Raw genomic sequence first — 20737 nt, 5'->3', positions numbered from 1 at the left:
GACCTCTGTTGTGTAGTTTTGAAGCAGATCATGAAATATAAAATAAACCAAGTTGTTTATTTGGCAGATTAATTGAATAATTATGAAAGAAGAGTGTGTTGAGTGGATTCATACTTAAACATAGATTTTAGTGAAAATGAATCATAATAGATATTATGGTCGCCACAAGCCCTATCTATTTTTATATCTCATTGTCAAATATTGAATGGAATAGTTTTTGCAAAATTTGGATGTGATGCATTGATGCAGCTAAAATGCAGAGTGGCAAACGTAGCCATAAACTATGATGGCTGCTGCAACTAAAATCTTCCTTTTAAAATTTCTTTCAGAATTGAAAATGATGTTTGTGTCTTTTATTATTATTATTATTATTATTATTATTATTATTATTATTATTATTATTTACACATATTAAACATAACGAAACTGAAAACAACTATATTTTGTTTCAATTTTTCATGAGTACTCTTCTTAACGAGCTTAGTAAATTTTCTTAATTGTTTTTATAAAATAAATATTCAGAGATGTGGCTTTTTCAGTGATTTTTTTGTTGTATATTAAATGGAAATTTAGTGTATGAATATGCTCTGAAATTGGAAAGAGTTATTGAATGATTACTTATTTTAGATATTCTTGTTTGTTCTTTTTTAACTAATCAGTAATTAGAACTCTTATCAGGAATAACGGTTTGTTTAATTCTTAACTTGTGATATAAACAAACAAATGAGTGAATAGATGGAATGAATTTAATTAAGCGTAATTCCAATTGTTTAGCCAAATGGAGTTTTGTTTTTTTTTTTTGTGTTTTCTTTAGCATTGGGAAACTCCAACCCTTAATGCATATGTTAGAAAAAATCAAAAGTTTTTTAATTAAAATTTTAGTTCGATAAATAAAAAGGAGAAAAATAAGTGATGGTTGAGAATTAATTTCAATATTCTTGATTACATTTATAATAGGAATGTTCACACTTCGAGTATAAAGTATTCAAACTTATTATTATTAAATAATTTTTAAATACTTACATTTATTTTTCAAAATTTTATAATACTCGTATAGCTCAACAACAAATGAATCAGTATTTCAAAAGCTTTTTGTGTAAATTACCTTTTCGGTTGGAATTAATTTAAATTACGACACAATCTATTATTGTTAACAGTTACATAATTAATTGTGGTATAACTTACTATTGTTGTCAGAACGTGAATCACTGGAAATGTTACTTTCTACAACATTAATTGTATTAGGAAACATTCTTTTACAAGCCACTAAATTAATTGAAAACGATAACGTGTATTAGAATTATTTAACATATCATTACAAATAATTTATATGATAATTAATTCAATTACTATTAGAATGTAATTTTTATCATCATTAATTTAATTTTTAATCAACATGTTTTTGAAGATAACTTATGTCTTTTTTAAGATAAATTGCATTATAACTAGGTAGCTGAATCTATCCACATTTCTATTAGACTAAACCAATATAATAATAAAGTTGTTAGTTTTTTTTAGTGAAGAGGTTATAAGTAGAGAGAAGTTGGGGGTGCGAATAACATTTTGGAGGTTCCAAATTGCATCGCAGCCCAAATTGCCCAGTGGCCATAAATCTCTCATGCTTACAATTGATTCTGATTTCACTGTTACTATGTTTTCTTTAACCGTGAAAAGAAAAGAGATTCACAAGCTGAAACATTAACGATTATTGCTTCCTTAAAACCTAACAACAACAAGAACAAGAACACTATACTTCAAAAACATGTTTATGGTGTTTACGAAACTCATGAAGAAGAAAGAGATGAGAGCAGTGTGTATGTTACAGGGGTTAGAAATTGAAGGTGAGAGAGAGATGATGATTCATGGGACAGGGTAGGACTTGTTATGGCACATGCATTTGTAAGCCATTGGACAGGACTCAGCCTCTGCAAGCGATGCACAAACGAAGCTCACCATCACCAACCTGCATGGAGAACATGATCCACACGCATGAGAACAATCCGGCAACCTCGACCCTGCTATTTCTAGTGTGTCTTTTCTTCCCACTCTTCCTTCCCAATGCTGCAACCTTTCTCTCCTCACCTTGCTCATTCTTATTCCATCTTTTCTATACTTTTCTCCACCATCTACATAATCAAAATCATACAACATCATCAGATTAAAAGACAACCACAACAACCATTTCAGCATTGTTTTTCGAACTGATTATAGAAGTGTTATGTTAAAACTTACGTGAACGTGAGCGGTTTATGTGTCTTGCCGAGATGAATGCAGGAAGACAGAGTAAAAGAAGAATGAAAAATGCAGCAGCGTGGAGAGAAGTGGAAGTCCTCGTCATTGTGTGGGAATTTGTGAGATGTTGTGATGCGTTTGGAGGTGCATTTGTATATATAAAAAAAGGATAGAAGGGAATTGAAGCGGTTCACAGGATTGTGCAAGAAGAGGTCGATCACATGAAAGAGGGTGCAATGGAAATGCAAGAAGATGTTGCATTGCATGCGCAGAGTTAGTCACAGGTTTTGGTGTTTGATGAGAGAAAGGAGAAGCAGTAAGAATTTAAAAGGGAAGAGTTAAAAGTGGTTGTTCTACGTGAGTAGTGTCCAAAGGTGGTGTTGTGGCATAAATGCAGCATCAACTTTCCACTTCTATTACTGCATTTTACCATTTAATATTAATGTTCATGTGCCTTCCACTTCGGCTCATAAATTTACTACCCTAACCTCTGATGTGACTGTCATCAATGCCTCTCTTCTCTTCGCAACCATTCATGGATTTAGAGTATGAAAACAGAATGGTTCACATTAAAAAATATAATTTTAATTAGAAACAACATGAGAGGATGAGAAAGTACATACATATCTGACAACGCGGGAGGACGTGAATATTGTAGTACGTAGAAGCTCGAAAAGAATTAGGAAGAGAAAATACGGAAGCAGAACATCATTAAATATGCTCTTATGACATAAGAGCAACTTTGATAGAAGAATGAAGAGTTAGAACAAACTTTGAAGATGCACGTTCCTATCTTAAACGAATGAGTTGTCTTTGGCAGACAAAAAAGGAAAAAACCAATCCTTTTCGAAGAAAGTTGTGAAAGAACTAATCTCAACTCATCGTATGGTATTAAAATTGATTTAGTTAAGACTGTCATACATCATCTAACCTAAAATATTTGGTGTGCCTAATGTTGATTAAAAATATCAATTTGATCTATGGACAAGTTTCAATCCATTTATAAATAAATTTCGAGAAAACGCCAAACTCTTAAAAATCTTCTTTTAAAGTATGTTATGATTAGTGTCAAATGTATTGGACTTACAAAATTTTTGTTAATTTTTAAACACAAGATCTAAAGCTTGAGTTAAGGGTCAAAAGAATAATTAATTTGAATCGAAAATCAAGACAAATTATCATAGATTAAAAATCAAGATGAATGGGTCGAAATCAAAGAATTAAACTTTTATGATCGAAGATGATTGTCTCTATCTTTCAACTTAGGGTGACTTAAGTCAACCTTAAATTCGTAGTGATATTGGACCCTAACCATGTCCTTACAAATCATGAGGTTTTTACAAACTTGTGTCCGGGCTACGAGTATTGTGTATACACACTCAAGCTTGAGGGGAGATCTGGCGTTTTATGTTTTCTAGACTTTTTTGTTTTTGTTTTGTATTTTTAGGCTTCTGTTTTGGGCCTAGTTTTTCGGCCTATCTTTTACTTTCTTCTTGCTTATATGTACGCACGCACTGTGCACTTTCGTTTTTCATATATACATAAACACAAAATAAAAATTCATGTACTTTTTAATATCATTCTCTGCTTTCTTCCTCCTTTCTTTCTTTAATGGAAAGTCATAAAGTTATTCATTTGTGTCCAAAATAATACATTAGAATATTAAGGTGATAATTTAATAATATGATCCTGCAAATTGAAAGAAAATATATCATAATATTGTAGTAGGTAGGGCAACTATTATATATATATATATATATATATATATATATATAAATTTAGTCCCTTGTAAAAAATATAAATTTGTGAACTCTTAAAAGCAAGAATATCTTGAATGATTTTTATAAAAAAAGTTAATTATTGCATTATAACAATTGTTTTTTTGTTTTTGTCGTGATGATTTTTTTTATCTTTATAAGTTTTAGGAACGTGTTTGTTGTAAAATATTAATTAAATATTGAAACAAATATTTGATTGTTAGAGTAAATATTATTGACGGTCATGTTATTGTAGAAATAAATAAATTTGATATTTCATTCACTACTAGAAATTTCTCCATTACCTGCCAAATTTGTTGCAAAATTTTTTCATAGAAATTTCATGCAAAATTTGTTATGAATTTATTGTTACATTATTCTTTTCTTGCAAATTTAAATTTCTAAAAATTTTTACATAAAACTTTTATATTTGTTACAAATTTTCCTGCAAATTTAAATTAGTAAGAAAATATTAAACCATTTTACTGATTTTTGCTTCACATTTTTTTTTTAGGAACTTCATGAAAAATTTTCTGAAATTTTCTTTTGTTTTTTATTTGAATTTGCACGTTAAATAAAAAGGAAGAAAAGACGCAAATTTTTTAAAGTTCTTCATACACATTTTTTTGAGAAAATAAATTGGCAAATAAATTTTATAATATTTTAATAAAATTTGGCAGAAAAATTTACAAGTATTTTATGAATTAAAAGAAGCAAGAAAAGTCGCAAGTATTTTAAAGTTTTTGGTGCATGTTTTCTTGGGAAAAGAAATTTGCAAATAATCTTTATACTAAATTAAAATTGGCAGGAAATCTATCGTTTTCTTATGGATATTTTTTCGCAGAAAAATAAAATAAAATATAGAGAGTATTTTGTTTTCTCTAACAAATCAACTATAACACCTACATTCAACCAAACTCACGCATTCTCTTCACAGTTTAAAAGGCATTAGCGTCGATGAGGAAAGTATTGTCAACAGGATTCGAAGGCATTAGCGTCGTTTCTCCGTCACCACCGCATGCTCTCCTTTAAGATACTCAAAGACTTCGATCAAGAAGATGCTTTTGACCTTTGGTATGAGCACTCCCCGAGGAACGCCAACACGGTCTTCTCGCCAAGGATCACCAAGGATCACCAAGGATCGTTAAGGACATTGAGGTAATTTACTTTCCTCCGATCCAATTCCTTCTCTTTGCCTTCGATTATAAAGCTTCAGAAGATTCGATACTGGATTTTGTGACATTTCTTATTTTTCGTTCATTTTTTTTTTGTTTTGTTTAATTATTGTGTTCTGTGTTACAGAGTTTAGATCTTTCACGAATTTACCGGACTATTCAATGCTCCATGCGATCTCAAGGTTTTGATGTTACTTAGTGATTGTGTGTTTGGTAATTAATACAATCAATTTATTCTCTTCATGTGCATGAGTGTTATTTAGTCGTTTGTTTGCCTCATGTGGCCGAATTGTGATTGCTTTCTAGGGCTGTCGTCCGTGGCCATTGAGCCTGTGCCGGAGAGCAGTGTGTCCACGGTGGAGTAGAGAGAAGCCAGAGGGTTAGTGAGATTTGGTGGAAAATGGGGTTGATGACTATTTCAGATGCCAAATAGCTCTATTACTTTTACCAGTGGTCAGGTATGTCTGAATTTGTTTTGGATGAACGTATGCACATTTTTTTTAAGTTTTTTAGTGATTGGAAGCTAATTGTTTGCATTTTTATGTAAGATTTTTTGCAAGGTTATGGTATATTCTTCTTTTTAATCATTTCTGTTAAAGATGCAATATAACAACCGTTCATGAATCTTCACTTAACACCTTTACATTTGGGATTGAGAGCTCGTGACAATTTCAAAATACAGAGTTCTATATCTTAAATTTTTTATAGTTCTTATGAACTTTGATAAAATGACACGTGTTCAAGATTAAGTAGGGAAGATTAGATTATTGTTGTTTGGATTCTATTAGAATGAATTGATATTAATTTGAAGTTTGAACTACATTTGAGTAATGACAATGTCTGTTAAGATAAATTGTTCTTTGAACCCATGCACTTCATACAAACTATTGTATTTCGATTCTCTTTTTTACTATGATATAAACTTTCTTATTTGCTTTACAAGGGAAAAATGTGAAAACAAAGTTGGCTCTAGGTCATTTTGTGACTTATAAGTTATTTGAACTCTACTAATCTTTGTAATTGAGGTCTCTTTTTGCATTTTTTTTGAAATCTCTAAGGAACAGGTGTACATATTACAGTTAAGATGTTGCTATTCTTAAGCTTAAGCTAGAAGAGGTACAAAGGCACTTTAGGAGTTTTCTCAAGAAGGTATATCATGGGGTTTGTTTGCATGATTGAATGTAAGGGTGGAGCTTATGTTTATCACTATTAAGATTTTTATTTCTCATGCTTTCCTTCCTTGTGTTGTAGCTTTCACTATCGTGTTTATAATTATTCATTTTGTATTGTATTAGATGATAATCTGGCTTGCCACAACCTATAACTACAGTGGAAGATTGAAAGTGATGGAGGACCAGAGGTTCTTTGATAAATTGTGCTATTAGTTGTTTATTTTCTATTGAGGATTATGTCTTTCTTACTATTCCCCTAAAATATGAACTGGTTCGACATTAGACTTGTAGCTAGATATTTTCCGTCTTAATTATATTTCAATTTGAAAACTAACAACCCATGGCATATTGATACACATGCACACACATGTAAATAATACTTTATTATAGCATTATAAATACACAAACTATGACGCAGGCATGGAAGTTGTGAGTTTCTCTTCTCTTAGTCCAACACAAAGCCAAACACATATCTTCTATCTTGTTCTGCTTAGGTTGCTATAATTGAGGAATGACCATTGAAACCAAACAGGGGAAGGACTACTCTAAGTTCTCGTCCAAGCTTATTGCTCCCAAAATTTATGGGACAGTCTTTGTCCCACGGGAATAGTCTACAACTACTCTGAGTTGTTATAATGGCCAATATTAGGGCATATTAATTAAACTAAATAAAATATAATTGTATATTATCTTCATGAGGAATTAGAAATTCAAGTTAGAGCTTAAGAAATATAATTGTTTTGGTATTTAAATCTAAACAAATTTATTTGAATATATATATATATATATATATATATATATATATTGTTGTTGTTTAGGGTTTAGGCTAATCACTAGGTGTGAGATGTGTATACACTCTTCCTCTTCCTCAGTTAATTAGATATAGAGTTCTTTCCCCTCTAGTTTTATGGTCTTTATTATGTCAGAGTGATTTTCTTTTAGTAATTTTTGTTTATGCTTTTCATAAGGACATAATCTAGGACCATTCTCATATAAATTTGTACTTTATAACACTATAATTTTCCTTTCTGGTAAGAAAGGAATTGATTAAGATAAAAGGTAACCATGAGCATAAGGGTAGAACACCACATGAAGCTAAAAAACGACTTAGTCTCTAAATGTTAGAGTATAGCCTGGATAATTATTATGGTTCAGTAATCTAGGGAAGCAAATTTGGTTACATTACCATTTGGTTATAAACTTTTGTTTCAATTTTGGTGAAGAAAGAATTGAGCCCAATACTGACATGAAAGTAGAAAGTTGATTCATAATCTTTTTGTTCACTATAATTCATGGTTGACGACTTTATCATTTCTATATCATGCTCCTCTGTATAGCTAAGTTATTCATCTTCGACACAATACATTATACAACACTTCAGGACTGCAACAGTTGGAGGGGATGTTACCTATTATTACCTTGGATTGCAGATTTTTCAAAGAATACACTTTTGGTGGATACTTGAAGAGAAGAAACATTGCGCATCATTGTAAAATTATTGTTATATATTTGTAGTGTAACCTTTTTTAGTTTTATTAAGATCTTCATACTCCAAGTCCAATCTATTAAGCATAATAATTTTGAGGGCAAAGTTAATTTTATTAAACATCATGGGTGTGTGTCTCAAACATTATTCTAGTATAGAGTTTGTAATTAAATCTCCACGAATGGTTTGGAGTTAGTGTTTTAAGTTTATGTAATACTGTCAATATGACTACTAATTGTTTTTATAATTCATGTTGAAAATATTTTAAGTTATTGAAATATTTGGCTACTACTAATATTCTCTTTATTTATTTCAAGTACAAATTTCATAATTTAATTTTAAGTATTAACAATAAATAAAATAAATAAATCATTCATAACTTATTTTGACATTTAAAAATAATAAAAATAAAAATAATAAATATTTTTTAAAATTTATTATAATTATTTTTTTTGCGAAATTTCCTGTGAAATTATTAGTAGAAAAATATACTTATAAATCCACTTTTGCAGGAAAAATTACCTGCAATTTTTTTTACAAGAAATTACCTGTGAATTTAAAATATGCAAGAAAAATTATTTGCGAAATGTAAATTTGCAGGAAAAAGTACCTGCGATTTTTTAATTTGATTTTTCTCAGGAAAAATTGTTGCGAATTTTTGTTCGTAAGAAAATTTCCTGCGAATATTTTTTATAAAAAAATTTGCAAGAAATTTCCTGCGAATTCTTAAATTTCACAGTAACTAATTACCCACGAAGATATTACTTGCCGATCAAAATTTATAGAAAAAATGGCAGGAAACTCTTTTCCTGCAAAATTTTGTGAAAAATCTGCAAGAAAATTCGCATGAAATAATAAAAATTCTAGTAGTGATTGTTATTATATCTTTTTAAGAATAAATTGTCTATAATTATTGTTCGTATTAGTAAAGGAAATAGAGAAATTGAGAACTTATGAAGAATAAATAATATTTTTTTTTTTTTTACATGAGTAATATATTTTTTTTCATATGATTTTTAGATAAAATCGAATAATTATATCCATTTCATGTTAGCACTGATCTAAAATAAAGTCAAATCGTTTCATATAACAGTGATTCAAATGTTGAATAAGACCCAAAATATATTTATATATAATAAATACTATAGGGTTTGTTGTTCTTTGTTTATAAAATGTAATATTATATTAATTATATTAGCATTTTAATTAAGTTAGCAAATAACGGCATATTTACTTATTAAAAATATATTTGTTAACATTTTATTCTTTCAAAACTTAATTTTTATTTATTATAATCCGAATATACAGTGTTAGCATCGCCTAAATTGTCTAGATTATTTGAGATATGATTATCTGTATTTTAACAATAATATGTTTGATTTTTTATCCCACCATCTATGTATCTATGATATGTTTATCATTTACATAAATGATTCAATACTTTTAGGTAAAACTAAAGATATTCATTTTATTTTACCAATGATCTCAAATGATTTTTTTTTTCAAATGAATAACTAATTCTTGAATAAGACACTTAATACAAAGATTTTTGTAAATTATTTAAACACTCCATAATTTTGTTTTTCTTTATTTATAAAATATTATATTATATTACAATATATTAACACTATAGAGGAAATTATTCTTTCTTTGAAACCATCCTCACTATAGAGGAAATTATTAACATGTTTCGGAACCATTTAGAAGTCATTCCCAACGGGAAAAAAAGGATAATTTAAACAACTATTTTATTTCTACTTGCGTTTTTAAATAATTATCTCTATACTTTTTCAATTAATTCGTAAATTAATTCTTTTGTTTTTAGTGGATATTACAAATGAAAAGTGACATTTTATTTTGTCGTATAGTGAGATTTTGATTTGAAGTTATGTTAATAATCAATTTTGATTTGAAGTTATGTCAATAATCAATTTTTTATTTGAAGGTATAAATACAGTTTTTCGAAAATCGTATACCAATAATAAATTATCATAAATATATTGTTTTTTGAAAAAAAAAAAACACATGAATTAGTTAGTCAAGATGAAAAGTAATGTTAAATACTTAAACTACGAAATACTTCATATACTCTTAGTTAAAATATATAATTTGAAGAAATTGGTTTACTCTCTCGAGTACACATTCACATTATTATTCATAAACTATCTCAAACTACATATAATTTTTGTCATAATATATACTTGTTTTATTGCCTGTTTATCCTATTTAATGTTTTTTTATCTCTATTTTTAAGTTAAATTTTAGTGTCTAATTTCAATATTTAAAAACGACCCTATGTTAAACTTTTAAAATTATTCATCATAAACCTAAAATATAAGCTATATACTTAAACAACTATTTATAAATATCACGGTTTGCTTAGACAAATACATTTTTACAAATATCTTTAAGAAAAAAAATATTGAATTATAAAAGTTTCTTTGTTCACTTCTAATTTGTCGAAAAGAACTCATAAAGTTCAATCAATGAGGTTTTTAAAATGTTAACCTAAAAATAAAAAATGTAAAATGAAAGTGGCAGAGATAAAAGAAAAAAAGAAGGAAATGATGTTAAACTAGCTTTCATTGAATCCTATACCCAACACTGAGAAGGGTAGGGACAACACAATAAAGGAGACACCAAACCATGATGATGATCGATCATTAACACGAATCAAAAGCTTGTGTTCTGTAGCAGCCTTGACGAGTGTCTCAGACTGAGACTGAGAAAGTTTTTGTTCTGCATAGCCATGACAACCTTTGTCCGCAGCAGCACCCTCTCTCGCAGCCGCAGATACAGATATGGAGCTGTTGGAGCTGAACCCACCATTGCTAGGGACCACATTCTCAAGTCCATCAGTTACAGACGCAGAAGAGCCAAGCAGAGGAAAATCTTCCTCTCAACCTATCAGCTTGATTCTTTCTCAGAGCCCAAATCGCCTAAGCTCAAAAGGGTTGCTTTCAATCTCAAGAGATTCGTAACCTCTGTCTTGAAGCTTGTTCGAACCACCGCAGGTTCTTTCAGATCCAAGTCCTCTCTCTCCACCGACTTCTCAACATTTTAACCCTTTTCCTGTGTTTAGAATGGTTCTTCTATTCTCTTTCAATCACTGTTTCTTTTCCTTTTTTACAGCTCTGTGTATGACACTACCATTGTTCTGTATAGAGTATGATGCTTTATGTTCTGTAATTGCCATGTTTATGATATCATTAAGAAGTGAACCATGCTTCAACTTTCAAGAATTTCCTCACTATAATTAGTGTTCTTTGATTTCTAGCAATCTTTTTCCTGAAATATAGTATTGAAAGCTTATCAACAAATTTGGTGGTGTCTATGATTCCTAGAAAAACTTGTCAAGATTGGATTTTTACGTCAGTCTGTGTTGGAAACATATTTTGGAGTTCATCGACCCTTTATTAGAATTTCGCGAGATATAGGAAGATGGACAAATAAATAAATAAAGTCGAATGAAATATGGGAATTTTAGTCGGAATGAGCAACAAAAAGCAACCTTAATTAACCAGTGTCTAAATATAGGACGGAGAAGAGGAAGAGAGAAGAAAAAAAGTGAGTTAAACCAGTTTGAGCCTCTAAAGCTGTCTAGAGAACAGTGTCCATTCATACGTAACGAAAAAAATGTTGTCCAAGAGAAAGGAAAAATTGTGTACTCACGTTCTTGAATGTGTTGTGCCTACAATTTCAAAAGGTTGATCAATGACCAGGACCATTTATCATGACATCAGAAGCATATGGCCCCCCTAGAGGGTATGTGTCGATAGAGAAACAAGAGTATGGCGGTTATCCTCGTCCTTATGGTTATAATCCTCGGCGTCACCATGGTAGTTCTGGTTTATGCGGGTGCTTAAAATGCCTGTGCTGCTGCTGTATGAGTTGCTGTCGTTGCTGCATTTACGTAATTCTGTTCATACTTATAATTCTGGTGATAATTGGTGTGGTTTTGTATTACCTTATTAAGCCTATAGTTCCTTCGTACGACGTTGAACAGATCGAAATAAAGTCATTTGAATTGAGAAAGGATGATATGTTATACGCAGAGATTGTGGTTGTTGTGAAAGCAGAGAATCCGAATGAAGATATTGGGATGGATTATTTGGAAAATGAAGTTAGGGTTATGTACTCAGGGGCTCAAATTTGCTCTGGGGAGATACCTTCTTTCTTGCAGCCAGGGAAGAACATAACAAACATCAACGTTGAGTTGAAGGGGGAAAGCAAATTTGGTGCTCAGAGGCAAAATCGTTTCATGGAAGACCAGCATGTAGGGAAAATTCCTTTGTTAGTAACAGTGAAACTTCCCATAAGGTTTGTGATTAAAGATTTTATTCATCTCCAGAAAATCGTGGCTAATGTAAATTGTTCCTTGCTTGTTGACAACTTGAAACCCAACTCGAAGCCTAGTATTTTGGATAAAGATTTCACCTACGGAATAGATTTCTGAAAGCTTCCAAGCTTTCTGTATATTCGTAGAACCTCATTAGGTATAGTTCTTACTTTACTTCATTTTGTTTCCATAGCACCATATACTCCTAACATATTAAATGTAAATAGAAAAAACTTATTTTTCTCTCATTTTTACATTCATTTTACATCATACTCTTCTCTTTCTCCTTATAAAAACCATGTATGTCTTTTCACACTCTATCGTCACCAAGTTTTATATCGTTAAAGACTAATTCAACATAATAAGATACAAATAGTATTAATAAATAGATTAGAGTATATTTATCTTCTAAACATACAGTCAGACAAATAAATTACAGTATATTTATTTATTAGAAATATAGAAATATCTTATTACAATCAGGTATATTTATCTTGTAGGAATATAAAAGGACAAACAAATTACATTACTAAAAGAATTCATATTTTTTATCAATTTTGTTTTAAATTTTTTTATAAAAAATATTTATAAATTTTGTTATGAGAAAAAATTTACAGAAAATTGTTACTAATTTTTTTGTAAAATACTTTATATAAAACATTTTTTATAAAAAATTTTATAATAAGTATTTGTGAATTTTATAATTTTGTAGGAAATAATTATCCATGAAAGAATTATCTTCTAATTAAAATTCTTAGAAAAAATAGCAGAAAAAAGATTTTTCTTGTAAATTTTTTTAACAAATTTGCAAGAAAAATCCTATATAATATGAGAATTTTTAGTAGTAATATATTTATTTATTAGAAATGTAGAAAGATTTTATCATAATCAAGTTTCAATAAATACATAATTTGAAACAAAATATGAAGAAAATCCTAATACAACCAATTACAATCAAATTATTATTAATTAAGATAATAATAAATAAAATGAAAAAAAATCAAGATTTAAACCTTAAATCTGGTAAAAGAATTACAAGTAAAAAAATACTTTATAAATAGAACCACTAAAACTCAGACAAAAGAAAAGAAAGTAAATAGTCTATTAGAGAATTATCATATCACTTGGGTAAAACATCTACACGTTCATGTTTTTATTTTTTATTGATAAAAGTGAAAAAGTTAAATGCATAACTTCTTATATTTTTTTATTAAACTCATGAAATAAATTTTATTTTTTTAAATTGTTAATGGAATCAAATTCATAATTTGTTCTTCCTTAGCCTTTTTTATAGTAAAGTTGATGGTAAAGTGATGTGAAATCGTGTTATCTCTTCTTTAGACAAATTTGTGAGGCTATTGATGATATAGTTTTTGCGATATGTGGTGGTGGCAAAGGTGATTCCGTCTTCTATCTCTCTGTGCTACTTTAAAAGGTATGAATGTTTTTGCTTTCGAATTATTGTTCTATACTATGAATATATTAATACGTAAATTATTATCCTTTTATCTACCTAATATATTTTATATCTTTTAACTTTATATGTACATATACTTCTTTATCATAACTTTATATCTGTAGCATGATCATTTTTTTTTCTTTTACATATATTGTTTGCGTCTTACCTATTAAATATATTTTAAAATATAGAAATTCTGATAATATCAACTCTTTTTAATCTTGTTAATCAAATTTATAAAATATTGTTATTGCAAGTAATTAATATTTTATTAAAAAAATTCTTACCAAAAAGAGATTTTTGGTTATATAATTTTCAATTTCAAACTCTTTTTCTCTTATTATTTATGCTTGTCCACTTTATTATTGAAAAATCATAAAATAAAAGTCTTAGTTATTTTGGTACGATTAATAAATTTATGAAATTTATTTATTTTAAAATATTAATATATCACTATGCTAGTAAAATAAGAATTAATTTTATGTTATTACTTTAAAACAAAAATCAATGAAATGTAAAGTAATCTATTTTGATAAATGATGGTTTGCGTATACCTACTATTTTTTTTTCACCAATACTTAAGGATTATCATTTATAATCAACTTTAAAGAGAAAAATTCAAGACTATCGGAAATAATAAAATAGGGATATCACAATATATTAAATTGAAGTACATTTATTTTCTATAAATGTAAAAAGGTTTTAGTACAGTGAAATTAGAATATATATATATATATATATATATATATATATATATATATTAATCGAAAAGATATTTTAATAAATCTTTATACAGGTAAATAGGGCTAAATAATAGTTAGTCAAAGTAATAATAAATAAAATAAAATAGAGATTAGGAATGAGACTCCTAATCAATAGAGTGATATTTTTTTGGGTCCCAATCAATAAATTTATACAAAGTAAATTCATCTAACATTTTATTGAAATTTTTCTTTATCTTTTTTTTTTTTACATTATCATGGAAATCTCACACAAATTAAAAAATAAAATAAAATTATAATATATAAATGGGGTACATTCTTAGTCTTATAAGTTAATTTTATAAATCTCTCAAGTTATAATTTAGCTTATTAATATATTATTAAAGGCATTCAAAATTTATTATCCTAATCAATTTTTTATATATGTTATTAAATGTTTTTATGTTTACATGAAAAGTTATGAATTCCTATTTTGAATTTATCATTAGCAACTGAAATTTCTCACTTTATCTTTATTTGTTTAGAAAAAAGATAGTTTACGCTAAAGCTACTGGAAATACTCAAAAACTAAAAATTCACCCCACAGTAGCACGATTTCAATTAAGAATTGAAAAGAAAGTAAAAGAAATAATATTACACTCATAAAGTTAGAACCTAATTTTATTCCTTATCCATTTATCGAGTCCCTACATTGTAAACAACGATAAAAACAGAACAATACAACACAAAAGAATAGCATACGATTCGCTCACGCAAAACAAGTAAACAACAACCACCTAAAGTGCTACTTAACAACATCATACATGAATCATAAGATCCTGCCTCCTAAAAAATATACTCATAATTGTACGGTTTTACATTTTTCATTTAAGAATGACCCCAAAACAATGAAAGTTTAGAGCTTTAGACGATGATGATGTTCCTATGTGTATTCATCTCTCTATATTTTTTAAAACCTTTTAAAAACATGAGAGTTGGTGAACGTCCTAGAATTACGTATTACAAGGAAGTGGGTTGAATTGGTTATCGGTTTTTGCTTAAAAAAAAAGCTAACAACAAACGGCCACGCATGGTTAAGATAATTACATTAGTTTCCTGAACAACCGTGTTTATTTTCTTTTCTTTGAATTTTTTTCACTAATGACAATTACATGTGTCAGTGTCTGCGTCAGCGCGTGCTTCTTACCGTTCACTTCAATCATACAATTCCTTCCTTCATTATTTACTTGTGTTTGATGCGCGTGCTTACTTCTTTTCTGATACCAACGTGTGTTTCATCACTGCACTCAACTTTAATTATCCCTTAAACTATTAATCTTGTGATTAACTATATCAAAACTTGTACTTGATCACCATAAGTTAGATCTCATACATCGTACTACTAAACATGTCTCAGAAGTAGTTAATAGAACATGTCTAATCTTAACGTGTCCAAAATCTGAAAAACAGGGGTGGTGAAGTGGAGCGGTTATTTTTCAAAGAGACCACAACTGTCTCCGTCTTCTTCTTTCAAATTAAGTCCCACTAATTTGGCACACTCTCTCTTTTTCAAACCACTCTCATCTAAATTATCTCAACAAAGCTCAACCTCAACTGTAACTGTCGTGGTGCAGGTGCTTTTTCGTCACTTCCAGTAACTTTTTTTCTTTTTTTCATTCTTTTCTCTGTTTGGTTCGCAAAACTGCTTTCTATAAACTAAAGCTTGCTTTTTTCACATCTCTAATGAATTCAGAGAGTGGCATCAAGTTACAGATATGTTTGGCATATTGTTCGGTTGGTCCAAAGCTTCCAAATGGTAATTAACTAAACTGCATGTGAATTGATCACAGCTTGAAGTTGTGCACGAGTTGAAGTTTACGTAACTCTTGTTTTTGTTTCGGCTTTGGTGGTTTGCAGCAAGAGGACGATCAAAAGAGCACGGTGCCGGCTCGGCCTGCTCAAGAACAAGAGGCTTGCAATAGCGAGGCAACTGCGAAAGGACTTGGCAGAGCTAATACAAAGTGGCCATGAAGAAACTGCACTGAACCGGGTTTGTTAATGTTATTAACGATAGTAGTTTTATACTTTCCATAAAATAAAGTTGTTGCAGGGTTTTATTGTAGGTTTTGTTAATGTTCAATGGCTTAATATGCCACTCTGTTTTGTATTGGCTTGGTAAATTTTCCTTGTAAATGTAATTACTGATAGTGTGTGTCATTTACGTATGTTTCTGTATGTACAAAACTTCAGGTTGGGCAGCTTATAGCAGATGAAAGCCTAGCTTCTGCGTATGAATTGTTAGATGAGTTCTGTGAATTTGTCCTTAAGCAACTCTCCTATATTAGGAGGCACAGGGACCGTCCAAATGACATTAATGAAGCAGTTTCTAGTCTTATATTTGCTTCGGCAAGATGTGGGGAACTTCCTGAGCTTGGTATTATCAGGAACCTCTTTGGACAGCGTTATGGTGAGAGATTTGCAACCATAGCTGTGGAGCTATTTCCTGGGAATCTTGTGAACAAACAAGTACTACTTCATTAGTTTTTTTTTTTTCTTTTATTTCACAGTCAAGTAAATATTCCATATTTGGTAGTGATGAATACATATTCATGGAATTTCGAAATCACAGTTGAAAGAGAAGCTCTCTGTAAAGTCTGTGCCGGATGAAATTAAGTACAGAATGTTGGATGAAATAGCCAGAGATAACTGCCTCCAACAAAAGGTTTTAGCCATAGAATACTACCCTCTTTGGAAACATCTGCAGGTCAATGTTCTTTAATACATTTGAATGTATTAACGAGTTTATAATCTTGTCATTTACTGATACCAAATCATGTTGAATTCTTTTGTACAGATGAATGAAGACAAAGGGTATCAACTAGTGGAAAGTGATGCTCACAAAATTGATTCAGTTGCAGGATCTAAAGTCTACCCTTCAGAGATTGAAGAGAAGAAAAGAGACGTGACATGTGCTAATTCATTCAGTTCCAAAACAAGTGATTCATCTCTGCCAGAATCTGCTTCTGCGATGGTTCCTGTTGTTCAGCAATATCCCCCATATATCGTGAGTTTTCCTTCGGAAAAGGAAGTAGTAGAGATAGACTTTCCTGAGCTAGTTTCTTCTGTAAGTTTTGATACACAAAACAAGGGTGAAAGAATGGCTTTAACATGTTCTTCACAAAGTGCTCCGTATCCCGAAGAAATGGTACAATATGTGGATGACATGGAGGAGTTTTCTGAAGCAAAAGATTGTGTCAGGCAAGACCAAATGCTATTGAAGTTCAGATGTTCTGGTTTTGATGAGAGTGATGTGGGTGAAGATGGATCAAAGAGTGAGAACTCAAGCACAAGGAGCTGTAGAAAGAGCCAAAGGAAACAAGAGAAAAGATCAAGAAGGAGATCATTGGTGGAAAACCTAGGCCGTATGGATATTGGATACATGATATATTATCACAAACCATGCAAAAGTCTCTCAGCTCAAAAGCATAGGACTCATTACCACAGAAAGCAGCATAAGCCATTTGTAGAAGGAATTCTCCCACCAAGTTATGATGGGCAGAAGAGACTGATGCTACAGGGTTTCTCTGAAGAAGGCCCAAGAAGAGAAGTTTTCAACTTTCAAACGAGTGGGTGCAGCTTGAACCAGCCTTGTTACTTTTGCCTTTACAATGATGAAGAATTGGTTACCATCCCTCAGAGACCAAACAGGAGGAGTTATAGTAATGGAACTGAATATGGTGCATTCAACTACTCAGATTGCGTAGCTGCTAACAGAAACCATGAAATGTGTGCTTCTCCCAAAGTTTCCAATGAAAGGAACAGTTGGTGCTCAAGGAGAATAGAAACAAAAGGTAGCTATTCAAGGGCCATGAGCATGCCCCAAGAGAGGCACCAAAACGGCAAAGACAACATGTTAAGGACATATTCATGTTTTTCTCAACATCCAAACCATGTTCATCCTAAGTTGCCAGACTACGATGAAATCGCTGCCAAGTTCACTGCTCTAAAGAGAGAGCGCCTGGAAAACATGAATTGCAGTGGGGACCAAAACAAGTAGAGGAGGCGTATAAAAACATCATTTGTACAGTAGTGCTGCTACCTAGTAAATTTTGAATCAACCATTCAAATAGCTTTCTGAGATTGGTTTTTTTGCTATCACCATATATTCTTTGCCATTATTCATGTAAGATCACAATGGTTAATGCTTACTAGCAGTAAGAAATATGAGAAGGTTTGCAATCAGATTCGTTTCTTTTTTTCTAAAATGGCCCAAATACACAAAAAGATAAAATAATAGCACGAAAACGTTATTGGGCATATGGTTCAACATGAATTACTTTCTGGAAGGATGCCCCTGTGAAAGCAGACTACGCAACTGATTTACGTAAAGAGCTTTGTCATCTAAAACATATACATTGTAAAGGAAATCCTTTGGCCAGGTTCAGTAAATAAAAATCGAAGGATAAACCGTGAAGAAATTAGTTAAGCTAATGATTGATATAAAAAGGGGCTTTCTTCTTTCACCAAAGCCTTTCACTATGATGCTCATTATAATCAGGAATGGCTCGGATATGAATAGTAGGTACTGTAACCCAATTTCTAACAAAAAATGTAAATAAATTATAAATTAAATTTTAATTTTAATTTAATCTAATAAAATATAAATTGAATTTTAATTTTAATTAAATTTAACTTATTAAACATAATTTTAATTTTAATCTTAATTTTTTACGGATGGATATCCGCAAGTACAGATAATATGATATTAACCCTACCCACCAAATTAATTCCCATCAGGTAACTAATTCTTCTATAAACTAAGAAATTATTTTTTATTTCAGTAAAATTAACCCTTTCATTACAAGTTTGAATACTTTTTTAGTAAAAAAATATTTTATGTGAATTATTCTTAAAAGTGGTATATTTAAGAATTATTCTTAAATATACTATTTTATTTTGAATCCATGTTTTCAGATAGTCCTTGTAGTTATAACTGATTTCGTAAAATGGTTGAGGACGCCTTTTCTTTTTCAAAATTCTTTTATGAATATTTTTTAAATAACTTTAATTGGTGTTTTATCTCATATTTTCAGTTAGTTATGTTTGAATTACTAATGAAAAATTATTTTTTTAGTAAATATTGAGTTTGGGCTTTAGTTATCTATTTGGAAATGGTAAAGCTAATTGCTTCGGATTATTGTTTTATACTTTTTTTAAGAAGGGTGATAAGTTGATTGCGATATTTTATTTCTCATCCTCTTACCAGTTCAACCCACGTTTTCTTTGGTGGATGTGTTAAGCTAAAATATTGGAGGGTTAACAATGTTTGAATGGGATAAATATAGTTTTCTAATTTAATTACACATTCTAAAACCTTAGAAATTAGGTTTTATCAATAATTTGGTTTGGGAACTTGTTAGCAAATTCAACATTTCTTGTGTTACCTTCTAATGTCCGAACATATCTTAAATAGGACAGATTTTATAGCCTTGACATTTATGGTGTTAATTACATTTGTATTTTAATAAACTAATAAGAAAATGTATCAAAATGTTGACTCGAAGAATGATTCGTTGTAATATTTAGTAGTATTTTATAAATTTGGATAGAAAGCTTTCCATTTAAGTACTAAATTGATTTCACTATTTAAGAATAATTTTTATTATAATTACAATATTTTTTTATATAAATCATAGGTATCACTACTTAATGTAATCATGTTAGAACGGATAAAACCATTGTGGGTGCACTTATTTGTTTAAGTATTTAGTGTAATTATAGTATGAATATGAATATGATGAAAATGTTAAATTATCAATTTATCATCCAATTCTTTAAAGCCTTTATTTAATTTTGTGAACTTCTTAAAGTTTCCTAATTTTTAAACATTGAAAGTTTTATTATAAAAAAAAAATGGGTCAGCACGTAGGCCCGCGGGCAAAGTGACGTGCGGAGCGAGCCAGTGATTGCAGCCCGCATAAATTGTGCGGGGAGGGACGGGCCAGCCCGCGATGTGCGGGCCTTATGCAAGCCAGACCTAAACAGGTCGGGTCGGCCCGCATTGCCATCCCTAAGTTATACATAGAATTTGATTATAAAATCATTGTTTATTTATCCATTTATAATTATTATTAAGAAATGAACATTAAATTTAACTTGATTCTAAAAGGTTATTTGAGGTAAAAAATTCATTTATTTACATATTGTAAATTCATCTTATTTTTAATATCCAACATACTTCATTTATGTCGAGATATATACATATCAAACGTGAGATTAAACATTAATGATGGTTTAATAGTAATCTGATAGCGAATATCAAGACATAAATCTAACAAACAACAAATTTCATTGACTTCAAATGACTATATAATACACTTAATTCAATCAGTTTGTAAGATAAAATTTGCATCCAC

At 29.9% G+C, this 20737-nt stretch overlaps 3 protein-coding genes across 3 annotated transcripts; 2 read left to right on the top strand and 1 right to left on the bottom strand.

The window, feature by feature from the left end:
- Positions 1-1600: 1600 nt before the first annotated feature.
- On the bottom strand, positions 1601-2441 carry EPF1 (epidermal patterning factor 1). The gene is made up of 2 exons (XM_028070110.2): positions 2233-2441; positions 1601-2126 (listed from the first exon to the last, which is right to left on the bottom strand). The coding sequence occupies exons 1-2, from the start codon at positions 2336-2338 to the stop codon at positions 1861-1863; spliced, it is 372 nt and encodes a 123-aa protein (XP_027925911.1). The 5' UTR covers positions 2339-2441; the 3' UTR covers positions 1601-1860.
- Positions 2442-10397: 7956 nt separating this feature from the next.
- LOC146886501 (uncharacterized) lies at positions 10398-11094 on the top strand. The gene has a single exon (XM_085673230.1). It carries the CDS (start codon positions 10572-10574, stop codon positions 10884-10886), a length of 315 nt encoding a protein of 104 aa, XP_085529356.1. The 5' UTR covers positions 10398-10571; the 3' UTR covers positions 10887-11094.
- Positions 11095-15385: 4291 nt separating this feature from the next.
- Positions 15386-18459, top strand: LOC114183550 (uncharacterized). The gene is made up of 6 exons (XM_028070608.2): positions 15386-15955; positions 16075-16137; positions 16239-16371; positions 16572-16847; positions 16951-17085; positions 17176-18459. The coding sequence occupies exons 2-6, from the start codon at positions 16097-16099 to the stop codon at positions 18376-18378; spliced, it is 1788 nt and encodes a 595-aa protein (XP_027926409.2). The 5' UTR covers positions 15386-15955; positions 16075-16096; the 3' UTR covers positions 18379-18459.
- Positions 18460-20737: the final 2278 nt, after the last annotated feature.

This window comes from Vigna unguiculata, chromosome 5 (assembly GCF_037176805.1).
Source record: "Vigna unguiculata cultivar grain cowpea cultivar isolate G323 ecotype 2 chromosome 5, ASM3717680v1, whole genome shotgun sequence".
Lineage (NCBI taxonomy): Eukaryota > Viridiplantae > Streptophyta > Magnoliopsida > Fabales > Fabaceae > Vigna > Vigna unguiculata.
Note: the sequence above shows the minus strand (reverse complement) of the source record. Positions and strands in the feature narration are given on the sequence as shown.